The 19,390-nt window shown below is 37.0% G+C and overlaps 1 protein-coding gene across 2 annotated transcripts in view; it reads right to left on the minus strand.

The window, feature by feature from the left end:
* Window positions 1-19,390, minus strand: part of PDE7A (phosphodiesterase 7A) — a 117,942-nt gene that overhangs the window by 44,143 nt on the left and 54,409 nt on the right. For both annotated transcript variants that reach the window (XM_021688160.2, XM_044914224.1), the window contains exons 2-3: window positions 17,963-18,023; window positions 14,347-14,430 (exon numbers count right to left, since the gene is read on the minus strand). In XM_021688160.2, the coding sequence (XP_021543835.1) occupies window positions 14,347-14,430; window positions 17,963-18,023 (145 nt within the window). The remainder of the gene's footprint in view (window positions 1-14,346; window positions 14,431-17,962; window positions 18,024-19,390) is intronic.

The following is a 19,390-nucleotide window of genomic DNA, read 5'->3' on the forward strand; positions in this document are numbered from 1 at the left end:
TTTCACAACATAAAATCAGGAGACTAGATAGGTTAAACTTAGTTGAATGAAGGACGTCCAGAAGCAGTTTTTAAAAGCTGGAGGACCAGAAATCTGTACCTTCATGAAAGTAATTACCAGATAGAGCAGGTCTGAGGGTTAGGGATCTTTTTACCTATTTTTTTTAAGATTATTTATTTAGTTATTTGACAGAGAGAGAGAGAGAGCACACAAGCAGGGGGAGCGGCAGAGGGAGAGGGAGAAGCAGGCTCCCTACTGAACAAGGAGCAGACTCAGGGCTCGATCCCAGGACCCTGGGATCATGACCTGAGCTGAAGGCAGACGCTTAACCGACTGAGCCACCCAGGCACCCCAGGGATCTTTTTAAAATGGGATGAAAGCTTAAGTTTCTCAGTAGGTCTCAAGAAACTGTTAACGCCAATATTTTCATATGTATGATACATTACCTTTTGTTCTAAAATGTAGACGTTAATAAGAACAAAAACAAAGGTAAAAGAATGCTTCAGAAAATCCCTTTAGTGAGAGATGATACCTGGGAAAAATTTTTGATTTCTTGTTCCACAGAACCACGATAATACCTGATAAATTCACAAAGAAGTTAGCATGACCAGCCCACTAAAGCATCAGAAACAAAAGAGAAGAAGAAAAATCTAGTTAAGAATAAAAGCTTCTGGGGCATCTGAGTGGCTCAGATGGTTAAGCATATGCCTTCAGCTCAGGTCGTGATCCCAGGGTCCTGGGATTGAGGCCCGCATCGGGCTCCTTGCTCAGTGCAGAGCCTGCTTATCCCTCTCCCTCTGTCATTCTCTCCATTTGTGTTCTCTGGCTCTATCTCTCTGTCAAATAAATAAATAAAATCTTAAAAAAAAAAAAAAAGAATAAAAGCTTCTGTAGAATACATCCATTTCAGGAAAAATTTAACTTAAAAATATAGAATTTATTGGTTAAAGCAGAATCTTTGCAACAAAGATGCCAGACCAATAACCCTGACTACAGATTTATACCAGATCTTTGGGAAACACTTCTTGGCACACAGGATTTGTGATCATCGAAATCCCTCCATCCTTTGTAACAATGAATACAAGTAAGTTTCGAATCATCCCAAAGTTCGAACTCTCTCAGTTCTGTATAAACAACCACAGATTTGGTCTAATACTAGTTAATTAACAAATATGTAATCTGAATAAAACCCATCCTTTTTAATAAGCACATGATTACCAAACTTTCTATTTGGAAATCACTTCAAAATACAGATATAAAAAAAAAAAGTTGCAAACTAAAAACAGTACAAGGAACACCCTTTACTCAGATTTGTCATTGTTAACATTTTATTCCATTGCTTTAACATGTGCACAGCGCGTGTGCGCACGCGTGTGTGTGTGTACAATTCTCCTTCTGAACATCTGAGAGCAGGTTATAAACATTCTGGCCTTTTATTCCTAAATACTTCAGTCAATAATACCATAATTTAATACATTTCCTATTATAAACAAAGCCAAAGTGAACATCTTTGGACATACATAACATTTACATATGATTATTCCCTTTGCATACATTTCTAGTGATGAAATAAAAGGAAAAAGATGCTTAAAACTCTTGATGCATGGGGCACCTGGGTGGCTCAGTCATTAGGCGTCTGCCTTCAGCTCAGGTCATGATCCCGGGGTCCTGGGATCGAGCCCCACATCGGGCTCCCTGCTCAGCGGGAAGCCTGCTTCTCCCTCTCCCACTCCCCCTGCTTGTGTTCCCTCTCTCGCTGTCTCTCTCTCTGTCAAAAAACAAATAAAATCTTAAAAAAAAAAAAAAAAAAAACTCTTGATGCCTACTGAGGAACTGCTCCCTTGAGACCGTCACAATGTTAGTCTATCGCCAGCACTGGGGCGGACAGTTTAACCTCCTAAATTTGACAGGAATTTGTCAGTTTAGTAGTAAGGCTGAACACTGTTTCTGCATTTAAGGTCTTTCTGTGTTGAATTAATTTTCTTCTGTTGTTTCTTTATACCCTTTTGGAAAGACTCAAAAGTCAGAACTTGCTATAGAAGGCCTATGACAAATCATATTGTGAAGATAAATTTATGGGCCTTAAGAGAATAAGGATTTATGACAAAAGACAATCCAAACGACAAAAACTCAAGGCAGAAAAACTTGTAATATCTACAGAATAAAATTACTGCTGAGGTCCTACTTACTATCTTTGGAGCCTGAATTGTTCTCTAACTGGACAGCTCTCTGGAGAATTCACCTTGATACTGTAAACCCAAACACTGTTTATTATAAACTGTATTATAAAGTATCTTTTTTTTTTAAGATTTTATTTATTTATTTGAGAGAGAGAGAGAATGAGAGAGAGAGCACGAGGGGAGGAGGGTCAGAGGGAGAAGCAGACTCCCTGCTGAACAGGGAGCCCGATGTAGGACTCGATCCTGGGACTCCAGGATCATGACCTGAGCCAAAAGCAGTCACTTAACCAACTGAGCCACCCAGGCACCCTGTATTATAAAATATCTTAACAGAAAAAAGCTCAATACTGCAGTGTAGATGTCTAATTTCCAGGTAAATTAGTAAAGATAATATGTCAACATGGAGAAAATCATAATCCAGAAATTAGTTACAACTATTCCAGCACTTAAATATCAGCACCTCACAGATACAACACATAGAACACAAAATTACTGGCAAAAAAGTTTTAATTAATATGCTAACAGCATCCTTCATCTCTTTACCTGTTGTGATGCATTTTCCCCTATATTTTAAGCTTTCCCTCTCTTTAGAAAGATCCAACTTTGGGTACAGAGTACAGGACAGATTGCAGGAGAGAAATACTAAAAGTAAGGACAATGGTTAAGATAATACCAGAATAATCCCAGACAGTGGTGATAAAGGTCTGAATCAAGCAGGATAAGAGATAGAAGAAGACAGAGAGGAAAGAAGTATTTTCGGTTACAGAATACATGGAATTTAATACAGACTGGATTTAAGCAATGAAAGAGCAGAAAGAGACAGGAATTTTACAACAGGGAAATTAAGAGTGACTTTAAGTTACAATCACAGAGATGCACAGAAGAGGTATTAAGGAGCTGTATATAGAGAGAATTCTAACTTCAATCAATTTAATACACGTATCTAGAAGTTTGCAATTCGAACATCTAGAAACTATTTTAAATTCAGTTTGCAAGGTTTTGTGCCACTGTGAAAAATAAAATATTATCTTTAATTATATAAATGGGAGAAGGCACATTACTAATGTCTTTCAAATGCTTCAAAGTCCCTCTGAAGGTTTAAACTTATCCTGGAAAGCTGTTTAAGGGTAGGTAGGTGCCTTCGCCAAGTCTGAAGAAAAGGCTCCTGGGAGGCTCCTGGGAGATGGCTCATGGGAGGTTTTGGTCATAGCAGGAACATGTGCTCACTCTGATTAGATCACATTTCACAAAACATACTAGATTTTTGTTTTTAAAGATTTTATTTATTTATTTGACAGAGAGAGCGAGAGAGCACAAGCAGGGGGAGGAGAAGGAGAGGGAGAAGCAGGCTTCCCGCCGAGCAGGGAGCCCAACACGGGACTCGATCCCAGGACCCTGGGACCATGACCTGAGCCGAAGGCAGACGCCCAACCACCTGAGCCACCCAGGCGCCCCTAGATTAAGATTTTTTAAGAATTCTGAGCTCTGTGATAAACAGTACCCACACTACCAGTAGGAAAAAATGATTCATTTTTTTCTATTTAAAAAAACCCTCCAAATTTTATTATCATTTTGGCTTAGAGATATTGTTTTGCAGTAACTACAGGACCCAATTCTACAGTGAGTCAATTTTCCAACTACAACCTAGAGTCTTAGACATTTGTCACTTTTTGTAAACAACCAGCATAATGAGGTCAAGAGTTGTAAGATACCATACCACACAGTTCCTACACTGGGTCTAAATCACTAGATCAGGATCTAAGTATAAGTCCCCAAATCCAATTTAACACCTTCAAGCCTGGTACTGCTTCATATTGTTTTCAACCATTCTATGTCATCAGGTTTCATTTTTTACCTAATCTGAGCATCTTCATCTCTTGGAAGGAATATCTCATCCCTTTACCTTTATTACTATCATCAATATCTTTCATCTGCTCTCATTTTGTCCTTCAGATGTTACATTATTTGCTCCTGGTTTTGTTATGATTTAGAAGGTATCCATCCTATTTTAATTCCACTAGGGATTACTTCCAACAATTTGATCATTTCCAACTTCCCCTCCCAACAAAATGTCCAATTATGTCCCTAATTTAAATCGACACTTTATAACCATTATATTTTTTCAAATCCTCTATTTCATTAAATTCAGTAAAACACAAGGGGTTATACTAGAGACTCCCAATACAACTGTACCTTTCTTTATATAATGTCAATATTTAGATTTAACCTTTTTACTGATATCCCTAATTTATAGCCAATCTGGTATATTACAATATTTAAAAGTAATTTTATTTAAGCTTTTCATGATAATACATTCACATGAATCAATATTCAAAAGTGTCTACAACAAAAAATTTGTTTTTCTTTTTTTTCTCAAGACACCCATTTCCTCCCAGAAGCAACAAATGTATTGCTACAACCGCCGCCTGCCCCAAACCTAGATCTTAAATCATGCTTGCGTTCCTCCCTAAAACAAACCCACAAAGGCTGGGCTATTGTTCTTTTATGCTGTTGGAATCCTTTTTGCTAATATTTTTTGAACATTTTTTTACAGACATTTATAGTAAGAGTATACTTGCTTTTTAAAAACAATCATCAGTCTTTTAAAGTTCCCAAAAGAATTTGCCTATAAAATCTCTAGCCCTTATGATTTGAGAGAGGTAACTCTTGTGCAACTTTCTCAGACATGTTGCTTTTCACAACTCCCTTACACTCTTTTAAATATTGACTGCACCAAGGAGGTTTCTGTCTGTGAGTCTGTGCTCTAGTAAATTGTTATTCTCTCTAATCATGTTGGTCCCTGCAATCTTGAGGGCAGTGGTTTGCCCTGTGTCCTCACCTTTCTTATGGATCCTAGAAGAGTTGTTGATTTTTCAGTCTCTTCAGCTTTCTACTATTATTAGAACGGAGCAAGAGCTTCCAAGCTTCTTTTATGTGGCTACAGAAACTGAAAGTCCTATTATGTTATTTTAAAATGAAATAACAAGTATTTACAAATTTTGTTTTAATTTCTATCATGGTAAATATCAATAGCTGTAACTCACATGAGCTAAAGCCCTTTGGTGCAGCAACAAATGTATTGCTACAACCGCCCCCCCCCCCAAACCTAGATCTTAAATCATGCTTGCGTTCCTCCCTAAAACAAACCCACAAAGGCTGGGCTATTGTTCTTTTATGCTGTTGGAATCCTTTTTGCTAATATTTTTTGAACATTTTTTTACAGACATTTATAGTAAGAGTATACTTGCTTTTTAAAAACAATCATCAGTCTTTTAAAGATCCCAGAGTAAATGTCTGCCAAAACTCACACAAGAATAAACAGATGTTCTGAATAGGCCTATATTTAAGAAATGGAATCAATAATTAATAATCTTCTAAAACAGAAAATACCAGGCCCAGATGGGTTCACTGGTGAATTCTGGTGAACCTTTAAGGAAGAAATTATACCAAGCCTCCACAATCTCTTTCAAAAGACTGAAACAGAGGAAAAGAATACTTCTAATTCACTCTGTGAGGCCAGCATTACTTTAATACTAAAACCAGGCACAGGTGTTCTAAGAAAAAGAAAACTACAGACCAGTATCTCTTACGTGTAGAGGTGCGAAAATCCTCAAGAAAATATTAGCAAATTAAATCCAAAAAAGTATTGAAAGAATTATACACTATAACCACGTGGAATTTATCCCAAGTATGCAGGGCTGGTTCAACATTAAAAAACCAGTTAATGTAATCCAACAAGTCAACAGACTTGAAAAAAAAAAAAAAAAAACAACACCAAAAAACTATGATCATACCAATAAATGCAGAAAAAGCACTTGACAAAATCCAACACTCGTTCATAATAAAAACTCTTAGTAAACTAGGAACATAGGGAATGTTCTCAACTTAATAAAGAATGTCTACAAAAACCCCACAATGAAAATACTTAATGGTGAGACACTTGAAAGTTTTCTACTAAGATTAGGTAGAAGGCAAGGATATCCCCTCTTACTATTCTTTTTAACATCATATTAGAAGTCCTAGCTAATGCAATAAGAAAAGAAAACATATGCAGACTGGGAAGGAAGAAACAAAACTTCCTTTGCTCACAGATGACATGACTGTCTATACAGAAAATCAGAAAGAATAAACAAACAAAAAAAACACTCCTGAAACCATAATAAACAATTATTACTGCAACACTGCAGGACACAGGTTAATAAAGAAAAGTTCACTGCTTTCTTATATACCAGCAATAAACAAATGGTATTTGAAATTAAAAAAACAATACCATTTACATTAGCACCCCCCCAAAATGAAATACTTAGATATAAATCTAACAAAATGTGCATAAGATCTATATGAGGAAAATTACAAAACTGGGATGAAAGAAATCAAAAAAGAACTAAGTAAATGGAGAGATATTCTAAGTTCATGGATAGGAAGATTCAATACTGTCAAGATGTCAGTTCTTCCCAACTTGATCCATAGTTTCAATGCAATCCCAATCAAAATCTCAGTAAGTTATCTTGTGGATATCAACAAATTAATTCTAAAGTTTACACTGAGTGGCAAAAGACCCAGACTAGCCAACTCATTATTGAAGGAGAAAAACTAAGTTGGAAGACTGACATGACCTCCAGACTTCCAGACTTACTATAAAGCTACAAAAATTGACAGTGTGGTATTGGCAAAAGAACAGACAAACAGATCAGGAGAACAAGGTAGAAAGCCCAGAAATAAACCCACATAAATATAGTCACTGATCTTTGACAAAGGAGAAAAAGCAATACACTGGAGCAAACATAGTCTCTTCAACAAAAAGTGCTGGAACAACTGGACATCCACATGCAAAAACAATGAATCTAAACACACACCTTACATCCTTCACAAAAACTAATTCAAAATGGATCAGAGACCTTAATATAAAATACAAAACTAAAGAACTCCTAGAAGATAACACAGGAGAAAATCTAGACAGCCTTGGGTATGGAAATGCCTTTTTAGAAACAACACCAAAGACATGCATGATCCATGAAAGAAATTGGTTTTAGATGGACTTCATTAAAATTAAAAACTTCTGGGTGCCTGGGTGGCTCAGTTGGTTAAGCAACTGCCTTCAGCTCAGGTCATGATCCTCGAGTCCTGGTATCGAGTCCCACATTGGGCTCCCTGCTCAGCAGGGAGTCTGCTTCTCCCTCTGACCCTCTTCCCTCTCGTGTTCTCTATCTCTCATTCTCTCTCTCTCAAATAAATTTAAATAAAATCTTAAAAAAAAGAATTAAAATTGTTTTAAAAAAATTAAAAATTTCTGCTCTGCAAAAGAGAGTGTCAAGAGAATGAGAAGACAAGCCACAAAATGGCAGATATTTGCAAAAGTCACATCTGATAAAGGACTACTATCCAAAGTGTGCAAAGAACTCAAAATTCTACAAGAAAACAATTTGATTAAAAAATGGGCCAAAACCTGGACACCTCATCAAAGATACTCAGATGGCAGACAAGCATATGAAAAGATGATCCACAGGGAATTTCAAATTAAAATGAGATACCACTACCTACATATATTAGAATGGCTAAAATCCAGAACACTCAAAACACCAAATGCTGATGTGAATATGGAGCAACAGAAATTCCCATTCACTACTGGTAGGAATACAAAATGGTCCAGCCACTTTGGAAGACAGTTTGACAGTTTCTTACAAAACTAAACATACTTTATGCCATATAACCCAGCAATCACATTCCTTGGTATTTACCCAAAGAAGTCACATCCACACAAAAACCTGCACATGGATGTTTGGAGGAGCTTTATTCATTAAGTGACAAAACCTGGAAGCAACAAAGATGTCCTTCAGTAGGTGAAAGGATAAATAAGCTTGGTACATCCAGACAATGGAATATTATTCAGTGCTAAAAAGAAATAAGCTATCAAGTCATGAAAAGATAAGGAGTAACCTAAAATGCATATTATCCATGTGAAAGAAGCCAATCTGAAAAGGCTTTTTTTCAGTTGATTCCAACTATATGACATTCTGGAAAAGGCAAAGCTATGGATAAAGTAAAAAGATCAGTAGTTGCCAATGGCTGGGAAAAGGGGGAATGAATAGGTGGAGCACAAAGGATTTTTAAGGCAGTGAAAATACTCTGTATACTATAACAATGGATACATGCCATTATATATTTGTTCAAATCCATAGAATGTACAACACCTAGAATGAACCCTAATGTAAACCACGGACTTTGGGTGATTATGATGTGTCAATGTAGCTTCATCAATTATAACAAACATATCACACTATTTGGTGATGTTGATAGTAGAAGAGGCTATGCATTTGTGGTGTGGGGATATGTGGGAAATCTCTGTACTTCCTCTCAATTTTGCTCTCAACCTAAAAATGTGCTAAAAAAATAAAGTTTTTCAAAAAATGTAATAAACCCATGTTAACATAAATAACATTTTTACTTAAAAAAAGTATTTTCCTAAACAAAAAATTAGTAAGAATAAGCAGTCTAGTTTTATTCTTTAATTTCCCTTGTATCTGTGAGGATGCCACCCTGCCTCCACTTAGTTTTTAAGTATTCGTATTAGCTTACTTTAATCCATTGATTAAGTCAGCCAGTAGTTTATTTCGTTGTAAAGAACCAGGCCTTAGTTTATTTTTATTTTAGTTTTTTAACTCATTGATTTCTGGTTTTTATCTTTACTAATTGCTATCTTCATTTTTTCTTAGGTGTACTTTCTTATTCTTTTTCTAACTTCTTGATTAACTCATTTATTTCACTTTCTCATTTATTAATGTAAATATTTTTAATGCTTTGAATTTTCCTGTAAGCACTGCTTTAACTGAATTTCATCTGAATTTTCACAGGTTTTTATGTGTAATCTTTAGTTATTGCTTTTTAAAAGTCTGCAAAGTCAGTTACCACCTCCTCTTTGACTCAAGAAGTATTTATTTCAGAACTTAAAAATTTCCAGGTGGCCAGGTCTTTTTGTTTTCTAGTCTTGGCTATTAATTTCCGTCTTTAGTGATCCTACTTCCCGTCAGCTGCCTCTCTCTCTTTCCTTTTCTTTGCAGCGGAAGTCTCCAACAGAATTGTCTGTATTGGCTACATCTATCTATTTGTTCTCTTAAATTCATTTAATCATCAGGTTTCCCGTACCAGCACCTCCACATTACTAAATCAATTCTTATTCCTCATCTTATCTGACTTATCAGTATAATTTGGAAAACTAAATACACCCAAATCTGATTTTTTCATGTATGGTGTGAATAAGGGGTCAAGATTAATTTTTTTCCCAAATGGGTAGCCAACTGATTCAACACCATTTATTTAAAAGTAATCTTTTCCAGGCTGCATTACCATATTTGTCACAAATCAAAACCCCACAATGTGTGTGAATCTGTTTCTGAACTTTACCATTGTTTTATTATCCTATTTGTCAGGCTTTGAACCAATATCACCCTAGTTTAAAATTGTAACTATAGTTTGTAATAAGTCTTTATATCTGGGAAGAGTAACTTTTTTTTTTTTAAGTAGGCTCCATGCTCAGCATGCAGCTTGAACTCATGAGCCTGAGATTAAGACCCGAGCTGAGATCAAGAGTCAGACACTTAACTGACTAAGCCACCCAGGCACCCCTAGGAGGAGTAACTTCTGTAACATGGTTCTTATTTTTCTGATTGTCCTGACTAATTTGGGCTCTTCCTTCCTTTCCTTTTTTTTTTTAAGATTTTTTTTTTTTTTAAGTGATATCTACACCCAAACCAGGGCTCAAACTTACAACCCTGAGATCAAGGATCACATGCTCCACTGACTGAGTCAGCGAGGCACCGCTAGGCTTTTTCAATTTTTATATAGATTTTATAATCAGTGTGTCAATTCAATCAAAGAGAAAAAAAACCTGCTGGGATTTTTACTGTGATTTCACTAAACCTATAGGTCAATTCAAGAAATCTAACATCTTAAAAATACTGAATCTTCCAACCCATGAACAATAGTATATACTTCCATTTATTTAGGTCTTCTTTTCCTCTGTAGTATCTTTTTTCTATGCAGTTTTTTTTTTTTTAAGATTTTATTTATTTATTCATGAGAGACAGACAGAGAGAGAGAGAGAGAGGCAGAGGGAGAGGCAGAGGGAGAAGCAGGCTCCCCAAGGAGCAGGGAGCCCGATGCAGAACTCGATCCCAGGACCCCGGGATCATGACCTGAGTTGAAGGCAGACGCTTAACCATCTGAGCCACCCAGGCTCCCCTCTATGCAGTTTTCTATGCAGAGTCATACACATCTTTTGTTAGGACTGATCCCTACATATTTGATCTTTTGTTGATATAAATTTAAATTGTTATTTCAGTTTTTGTCAATGCTGCTTTATAAAAATACAACTATGTACTGACTTTGTACCAAGCAAACTTGCTAAAGTCACTTATTCCTCCTAATAGTTTTCTAAGTACATAATCATGTCATCCATAAATGATAACACTTATATACTTCTTCTTTCCTAATCCTTATATCTTCTCTTTCTTTTCCTTGAATTATTGTACTGAAAACTACAAACTCCAAAACAATATTGAATAGAAAAGGTAATAAATGGTATCTCTATATACTGGTCTTTCCATGACTTTTCTCCTTTCTTCTATTAATACAGTGAATTACAACGACTGGTTTTTGAATGTTAAGCCAACCTTATATTTCCGGGAAAATACAAATTGGGTCAAATATATTTTTTCCTATAAACTGTAGATTTAATTTGATAGTATGTTACTCAGAATGTTTCATCTATATTTGTGAGTGATAGTGGCTATAATTTCCTATTCTTGTCGTATCCTTGTCGGGTTTTAGTATCAAGATTATGCTGGCTTTACATAATAAGTTATGAAGTATGTCCTTTTCCTTTATTCTCTAGAAGAGTTTGTTTGTGGGCGAAATTTTAGTTTGACATTTATTTTTTTCCATCACTCTGAAGCTATCTTTCCTTTGTCTTCTAGCTTCTTAGTTTCTGTTGAAAACGAAACAGAATCTGTTTCTGGCAATCTCATCGCTGTTCCTTTGAAGGTAATAATTTTCTTTCTCTCTCACTATTTTTTTTTTAAATTAATTTATTTATTTTACTTTTCCACTTTGGAAAAGAGCTTATTCTCAAGTTTAAAATGCTCCATATATATATTTTTAAGTTTTTATTTAAATTTGTTAGTTAACATACAGTGTAATATTAGTTTCAGGTGTACAATATGGTGAATCAACACTTCGATACATCACCTGTGCTCATGACAACAAGCGCACTCCTTAATCCCCATCTTCTATTTCACCCATTGCCCCAATCCCCCCACCTGCCCTCTGGTAACCATCAGTTTGTTCTCTATAGTTGAGTCTGTTTCTTGGTTTGCTCCCTCTTTTTTTTTTTCCCCTTTGTTCGTTTGTTCTGTTTCTTAAATTCCACATATGAGTGAAAGCATTTCTCTTTGATTTTGGTTTTCAGTTATACTATGCTAATACACTGTGATTTTCTTTTAATGTTACTGTACTTAAGATTCATAATCCTTCTTGAATCTGTACCTTAATGTGCTTTATCAAGCTTTAGAGATAACTTGATCATCTTTTCAAAGACTACTTTTACTCTAATTTCCCATTCCTTTCCTGGGACCCTAAAGACCTTTTCAACACATTTGGTGCCAGATTAAGGATAGAAGATTGACATTTTTGACCTTATTCCCTTTGACAAGTGGGATCTATGTCCCCTGTGCATGCATCTGGGCAAGCTGTGTCACCAGCTGATAAAAAGAATATGAAAATGTGATGTTGCGCCAGTGTCCATGCCCATATCGTCAGGGACCAGGTGTTCCCATACTTCCTCTCTCTCTGAATGCTTCCTCTGGGGCAAGACAGCAGCTGTCATGGAAGAGGTCCAACTCCTGTGACACTGCCATTTATGGAAAGAAAGAAATGCTGGCCAGCCCCAGAAATTCCAGCCACCCTACCCTGGCACCAGATATAAGAGTGCAGAAGTCATCTTAGATGTTCCAGCCCCAGGAGAGGACATGTGGAGAAAAAACAAGGCCCCAGATACACAGACCTCGTGGAGCCATCCCAGCTCTCTCTAGCTGTTTGAACTACCCTAGTTGAAGATCAAAACACTGGGGAACACAGACAAATTGAAGCAGATACGCTGACTAAATTCCTGACTCTCAGAATCATGAACATAAAAAAAAAAAAAAGCTCTTGTTTTATGCCAGTAAGTTTGGAGTCATTTGTTACTACTGGGAGCAGTAATCCTCCACAGAGGACACTCCTGAGTGTCCCTGCACATTCTTGCTGGGTGTGACAAGAATCCCAAGCTCTGACCAGGTCCTTATCCAGGCCATTTCTTGTGTTTGCAGCTAGCAACCTTGAGGGATAAGTAACATCTTTTTCTGGGACAAAGAGCAGTATTACTGTAAAAGGGGTATATTCCCCAAGTTCGCGGAGGTAATGCAAATTCACTGTGTGCACAGTATCCACATAAAACCCTCCGTGTTGCCACTGCAGGATGTGCTGGGGCTAGAAGAACTGACATAATATTATGTTCATGTTGCTTGCTATGCCATGAATAATAAAGTCATTTGTCTCTGACCTAGGAGTCTTGTGTCTTCCGCCAGCACCCAGGAAGCAATTACAGGCTAATTTATTTGTTAACTTATAAGGTAAAATCTTAAGATTCTTCATGATTCTTGACAGATACAGAGCAATTGACAACTAGAACATATTCTATATGTCTTTTCTATCTTTTGCTTGTGTTTCATTCTAAATTATTTCCTTCTGACCTAATATCCCAATCCACTAATTCTCTCTGCATTTTGGTCTTATTTGCTGTTAACACCATCTCCAATGAGTTCTTATTTAAGGTATGTTATTTTTCAGTCTTAAATTTCCATTTCTTTTTTTTTTCTTCACAATTTGCAGTCCTCTACTGAAATTCTTAATCAGGTCTTTTTTCCCCATCAGCAAATTATGTTTAGTTATTTTGAAGCTCATGTAAAATAATCCCATCATTAGAATTTCCTATGGATGTTTCTACTGTTGTTTCCTTTTCATTTTTCATCACACTGTCTTATCTCCTTTTGCCTTTTTTATTTTTAATTCAGTGCTTGATATTGCATATGAAAAATTTAGAGGTAATCTGAGACTCAGGGTAATGTTACCTTCCTTCAAAGAGGATTAACATTTACTTCAAGTAGGTGGCTAGAGGTACTGAAGTCACAGATCACCTTGATCTAATCACGGATTGAGACATTTCATAGCTGGGATTTATTTCTAAGGTACAGTACTTTGGGGTTCCAAATGGAGCACAGAGGGTTTACCAGGACCAATGCCCCAACCTTGGTGGGATATCAACAGCTGTTTCTGTTTTTTTAGCCTTAAGTGTCCATCAGAAACTCTGCTCAGCTTCTCATCCACCTTTCCCAGAATTGACAGATGCTACTAAGGGGGAAAGTAGCCCAAATGCCAGATTCATCTCTGTCTTAACAGCATTCTGATATACTCAAATACATGTCTTCCATATTTTGTCCAGTTTTTCTTGTTTTTTTTCTTTTAAATGGAGTGTTAATGCAAATAATTTATCCAACATTTCCAAAAGTGGAGGTCCTCCAAAAACAGATAATGTGTTTACTATTTAAGGGTTTTAGAAGTTCTGTTTTTTCCATTTTCTCCATTGTGGGCCAGACCCACACAATGTTTGTTTTCAAAATATGCATTCTATGAAACATCTTTAAAGGTGGCAGTGTATTTTCAAATAAACCAGGATACACCTTGTTAACTATGAAAATACCTTATAAAATGTCATTTGCACAAAAACATTTTATCTAGAGTAGTGAAGACAAAACATATGGAATAAAACAACTTCAAACATACACACACACACACATATATTTCAAGAAGAAAAAAATGTACCAAAGTAATTTCACATTTAAATTGGAAAGGAGAAGAAAAACTATATCAGCTTTCATATTTTATACTTTACAATTCTAATTGCCTCTAAGCATTTACCAACATTATCTAGAAATAAAGTGTCATTCATCATGACCCAATGTTTTTTAAAACATTCCAAACATAACTTTTTTTTCCTTTGAAAAATTACATAAGTTTATGAAAATCTGAAGTTTACTGAAAGCCTAAGAGAAATACTGTATATGCCAACACTTACCATGAAAAATACGAAAATCAATATATGGATGAGAACCTCTTCTTTCTGATTCAAATCCTGCTCGACTCCTTACACGTACATCTCCTGGACAAAATCAAGAAAAAAAAAAACTTAGAAGGCTGCCATTTTGGGAAGAAGATCCCATATGCCACAAAGGTTTATGTGGTATCATACTCATAAGTACTGGCCCACTAAGTACTTATGGAGTAAGTAGTTAACAGCTGATCTATTTAAAGGGATTTACAAATTTTCAATATTGAATTGTATGGCTAGGTGGACTTCTTTTTTTAATCTACCTCTACAATAATAATAATAATAATAATTACAATCTAAATTTTAAAGTTAGCATTCGGAAACATGACAAGTATATGACAGTTGAACCTAATATCTTATTATTCACATGGAGTTAAAATCCTCAGCATAAAACTCTAAAAATCCAGAGAGAAAAATATTAAGTGTCTACCCCTTGCCCACCACCATACTAGACTATAAGAGATATGAAAGAAAATACATGACCCATTCTTAAAAACCTTAAAATTTTATGAATGTACAGAAAAATAAAATGTTAAAGATTTTGCCTTAAATGTTTAATTTGATCAATCTTCTCTTTTCTCATTGATAGTGGACATACACCCAAGGACTTTAGTTGGGTCTTAAACTTTGGCCTGTATAAGCTCAGTATTGTTTCTTCTACATGTATTCATATGAATTTCAGATCTACTTCTCCACACAGCAAAATAACCACTGGAAGCATGTACCAGACGCTCTTTTTGTGCCTTATAGGCACTATTTTATTTAATTCTCTTAGCAACTCTGGGAGGTAGGCATCTTAGTCCCCATTACAGATGAAGAAACTGAGACTTTGAGAAGTTAAGTAGCCTGCCCATGCCATAAAGCTAGTAAAGGGTGAGTCAGGATACAAACCTACTCTGTGGACTCCAAAGACAGCACTTTCCCCACTATACTTCCACAGCCTCCAAGTTCATAACCTTTACGTCTTCATCCCTGCCGCCTGTGCCCTTGAATTGTGCTTGCCTAGAAGGCCTTCCTGGCTCACTCGTTTCTCTAAGTAAGGCCATCATTTCCTTCAACGTTCGTGTCATCCCATAGTGATTAATCAACTCTCTCATGTGGCGATTCCTTCACCCTGCAACAAATTCTTACTGAACAGCCACCACACGTCAGGCACTGCAAGTACAGCAGTGAGCAAAACACATAAAGTCCCCGGCTTCATGAAGCTTATCCTTTCATGGAAATAAATAATATAACAAGTAAGGATTTCATTCTACGGAAGATGGTAATAAGTAACCTGGAAAAAACGAAAGCAAGGAAAGAAGAATGGCAGGGGCGGGGAGGGGGGGGGGAAGAAGTAGGGGAGAATGGACTCACTAGGGTGGTCAGAGAAGGCCTCATTGAAAAAAAGGTATTTGAGCAGAGGCCTGAAAGAAGTGAGGCAGTGAGCCATGTGGCTATCTGGAGGAAGAGGTTTCTAGGCTTAACAAAGAATAAATAAAATACCCTGAGATGGGGGGCATGCTTGGCATGTTCAAGGTCAAGCAAAGAGGCCAGCATGGATGGACTGAGGTGAGGGAGAAGTCAAGTCAGAGAGGTGGTAGGGCCAGTTCATGCTGGACCTCTGTGGGCCATCATAATAGCTCTGGCTGTTCATCTCAGAAAACCATCAGAAGATTCTGAATGGAGGAGTGAGACTGATTTAACTTAGTTCTCAAAAGGTTCACTTTGGCCACATAAACTAGAATCAAGCGGAGGCACATAGGTAGAGGCACGGAGACTAGCTAAGGAGCAAGTGTAAGAAATGAAGCAATCTGTGGATTGGTGGGGGGGTGGCTATGGGGAGATACTGTTCAAGGGAACCATGTGTCAGTTATGCAGGGTAAGTTCTGCAGATCTAATGTACAACAATGTGACTATAATTAACAATAAAAAAAATAACTATGGCTCAGATCGCGATGGTAACAGCATCAAGGGTGGTGAAATTCTGGATATACTTTGAAGGTATCAGCCAAGAGGATTTGCTGATGAAGTAGACATGAAGTGGGTAAGAAATAAGAGTCAAAAATGACTCGAAGGCTTCTGATCTGACAACCAGAAGAATGGAGTTATGTGCTGAGATGGCAAAAGACTGAAAAATGAACAGACCTGGGAACACAAATTTTTTTTTTTTTAAAGATTTTATTTATTTATTTGACAGAGAGAGACACAGCGAGAGAGGGAACACAAGCAGGGGGAGTGGGAGAGGGAGAAGCAGGCTTCCCGCGGAGCGGGGAGCCCGATGTGGGGCTCGATCCCAGGACCCTGGGATCATGACCTGAGCCGAAGGCAGATGCCCAACGACTGAGCCACCCAGGCGCCCCAGGAACACACGTTTTGTTCTTGCTCTCGCTCCTTAGCTAGTCTCCCTGCCTCTACCTATGTGCCTCTGCTGCTCAATTAAATGTCAGGTACCCACAATACACTCATGTGAAGATGTTCTACAGAGTTAAAAAAAAAAATAGGAGTCTAAAGTTGTTTTCAGGAGAGCAGAATCCCAAATGTGTTTGTAGAGAGACAAAGAGAGTAAAGAGGAAAAGACCACACACTAGTGAGGAAAAAATACATATTACAGTAGAATGGAGTTGAGGCAGACACACAAGGTAAATTAAAGAGGGGAAAAAAAGGGGGCACCTGGGTGGCTCAGTTGTTAAGCAGCTGCCTTCAGCTCAAGTCATGATCCCAGCGTCCTGGGATCGAGCCCCACATTGGGCTCTCTGCTCGGCGGGGGGCCTGCTTCTCCCTCTCCCACTCCCCCTGCTTGTGTTCCTGCTCTCGCTATCTCTGTCTCTGTCAAATAAATAAATTAAAAAAAAAAAAAAAGAGGGAAAAAAGGAAGAAAAGCAAAAACAGGGCACTGGAGAACACTTAGGCTTAAGAGGATGGGAAAGAATTAGTCAGAGGCAAAAACAAAAAATCCAGAGAAAGGTGAAGAATATGAATGGCTCAATATCTTAGAAGTTGAGGAAGGAATTCTGAGCATGAGGAGAGGAGTCACAGAAGACTCCTTTAAGAAAAGAGAAGTAAATCTGCAAGATTCCAGTAAATCTTAATTGTACATTTCTAATAGTATGAATTAAAGGACAAGGGATCAAGGAGTATGTGATGAGGAGAAAAATCTGGTGAAGAGAGAAAACAATGATACATATATACACAATCTAAATTCATTTTACTTTATGGACTTGAGTAATACAAGAAAAATTTAAGAACTGAGACTGGGAGAAGACCAACAGTCTTCCTCGCCAGCCAAGTGAGAAGAGAATACATGCAATGACAGGACTATGTGATCAGGACCCTTTTTTATGAAGAATACTCTAGTTCAATTTAAAATTGTGTACTAATGATAAGAGTCCCAGTTATTAAATCAGAGACTCAAGTACTCTAAAAGGCCTCTCTTTATTCACATAACATTCAATATTGGTTTCAAGACTTTTAAACCTCAGAATAACAGATTATTTCTATTGCAAACAGCGATGAACCAACCAAATGAAAACTACCTCAATCTCAAGTAACACCACACAATAACAAAACTAACGGATATTGGTACAAAATAAATACCGCTTACCTAGCATACGAATGTACAATGCAGTCTGGTCAGAACTGTCATAGGAAATAGCTCCACGCCTCTAGAAAAAAACATACACACATTTTTAATGCATGGCAATTACATGGGATATGAAATTTAACCAACATTTATTATTTATTGTGCAAAAGAAGCTGAATATACAAAATGAAATTAGATATGACATCTGCTCTTAAAATCTCTAGTTGTGAAGAAGACAGTTATAATATAATGAAGCAATACCATAAAAGTGGATACAGAGTAAGGAACATGCAATAGGTAGAAAGTTAATGTCGGAGTCAGACAAGCTCACTTGGGGAAAGACCTTTCGCAGAGGTAGACAGAAGTGAAGAAGAGATACGGTCCAACTATTTACCATTCCCTTAATTTAAACATGAAAGAATAATCAAACAAGAACCATCATTTGACGAAACCCATCATGCTAGAAATAAATGGAACAAGATGAAAAACCAAATGGCCCAGAGGCTAGCAAGAAATGAGAGAATTTTTAAAAATATAATTAGTATACTCAAAGAGATTTGAGACAACACTGAATCTATAAAACAAAGGACAGGGTACCACTGAAAGAGAAGTTTTAAAATATATTTTGTGTTTAAAAGTAAACAGATATAAAAATGTAGCTTACAACATTATTCATAATAGCCCCAAACTAAAAACAACCCGAATATCTAGCAACGAATGAATGGATTAATACAAATGAAGTATATCCATACAACAAAGCATTATTCAGACTTTAAAAGGTATGAAGTACTGATGCATCTACAACATGGCTGAACCTCAAGAACAGCGTGTTGAGTGAAAAGAGCCAGTCACAAAGGACCATACAGTGTATGGTTCCATTGATATGAAATGTCCCAAACAGGCAAATCCATAGAGGCAGAAAGTAGACTGGTGGTTGTCTAGAGTGGGGAGAGCTGGTGAGAAATGGGGAGCGGATGCTAATGGTACTGTGTTTCTATCTACAAGGGATGAAAGTGTTCTCAAATTATCCGTGGCAAGGACTGCACAACTCTGTGAATACGACTAAGAATTACTGAATTATATACTTTAAACGGGTAAATTGTATGGTATGTGAATTGTATTCCAATAAAGCTATTATAAAAATAACAAATGTTACAAATTTAAAATATACATCCTAAAACAAAATACATTTGAAGAGCTGAAATACCCTCCACAAGTTCTGCCAACTCTACCTTCACACTCCTCTCCCATTCTCTAGCTCCACTTCTTCCTTCTTTCTCAGGCACCACCACCTCTAAGCTGGCCTCTTGCAGTGGGCTGCTGGCTGTTTCCTGCTGCATCTCTTGGCCCCCAGTCCGCTCTTCACATAGAAGCAACAGTGAACAACTCGGCTACTGCTCAAAATCCTCCAGTGGCTTTCCACACACTTGGAATAAGGTCCAACACCAA

This window comes from Neomonachus schauinslandi, chromosome 4 (assembly GCF_002201575.2).
Source record: "Neomonachus schauinslandi chromosome 4, ASM220157v2, whole genome shotgun sequence".
NCBI classification, from domain to species: Eukaryota; Metazoa; Chordata; class Mammalia; order Carnivora; family Phocidae; genus Neomonachus; species Neomonachus schauinslandi.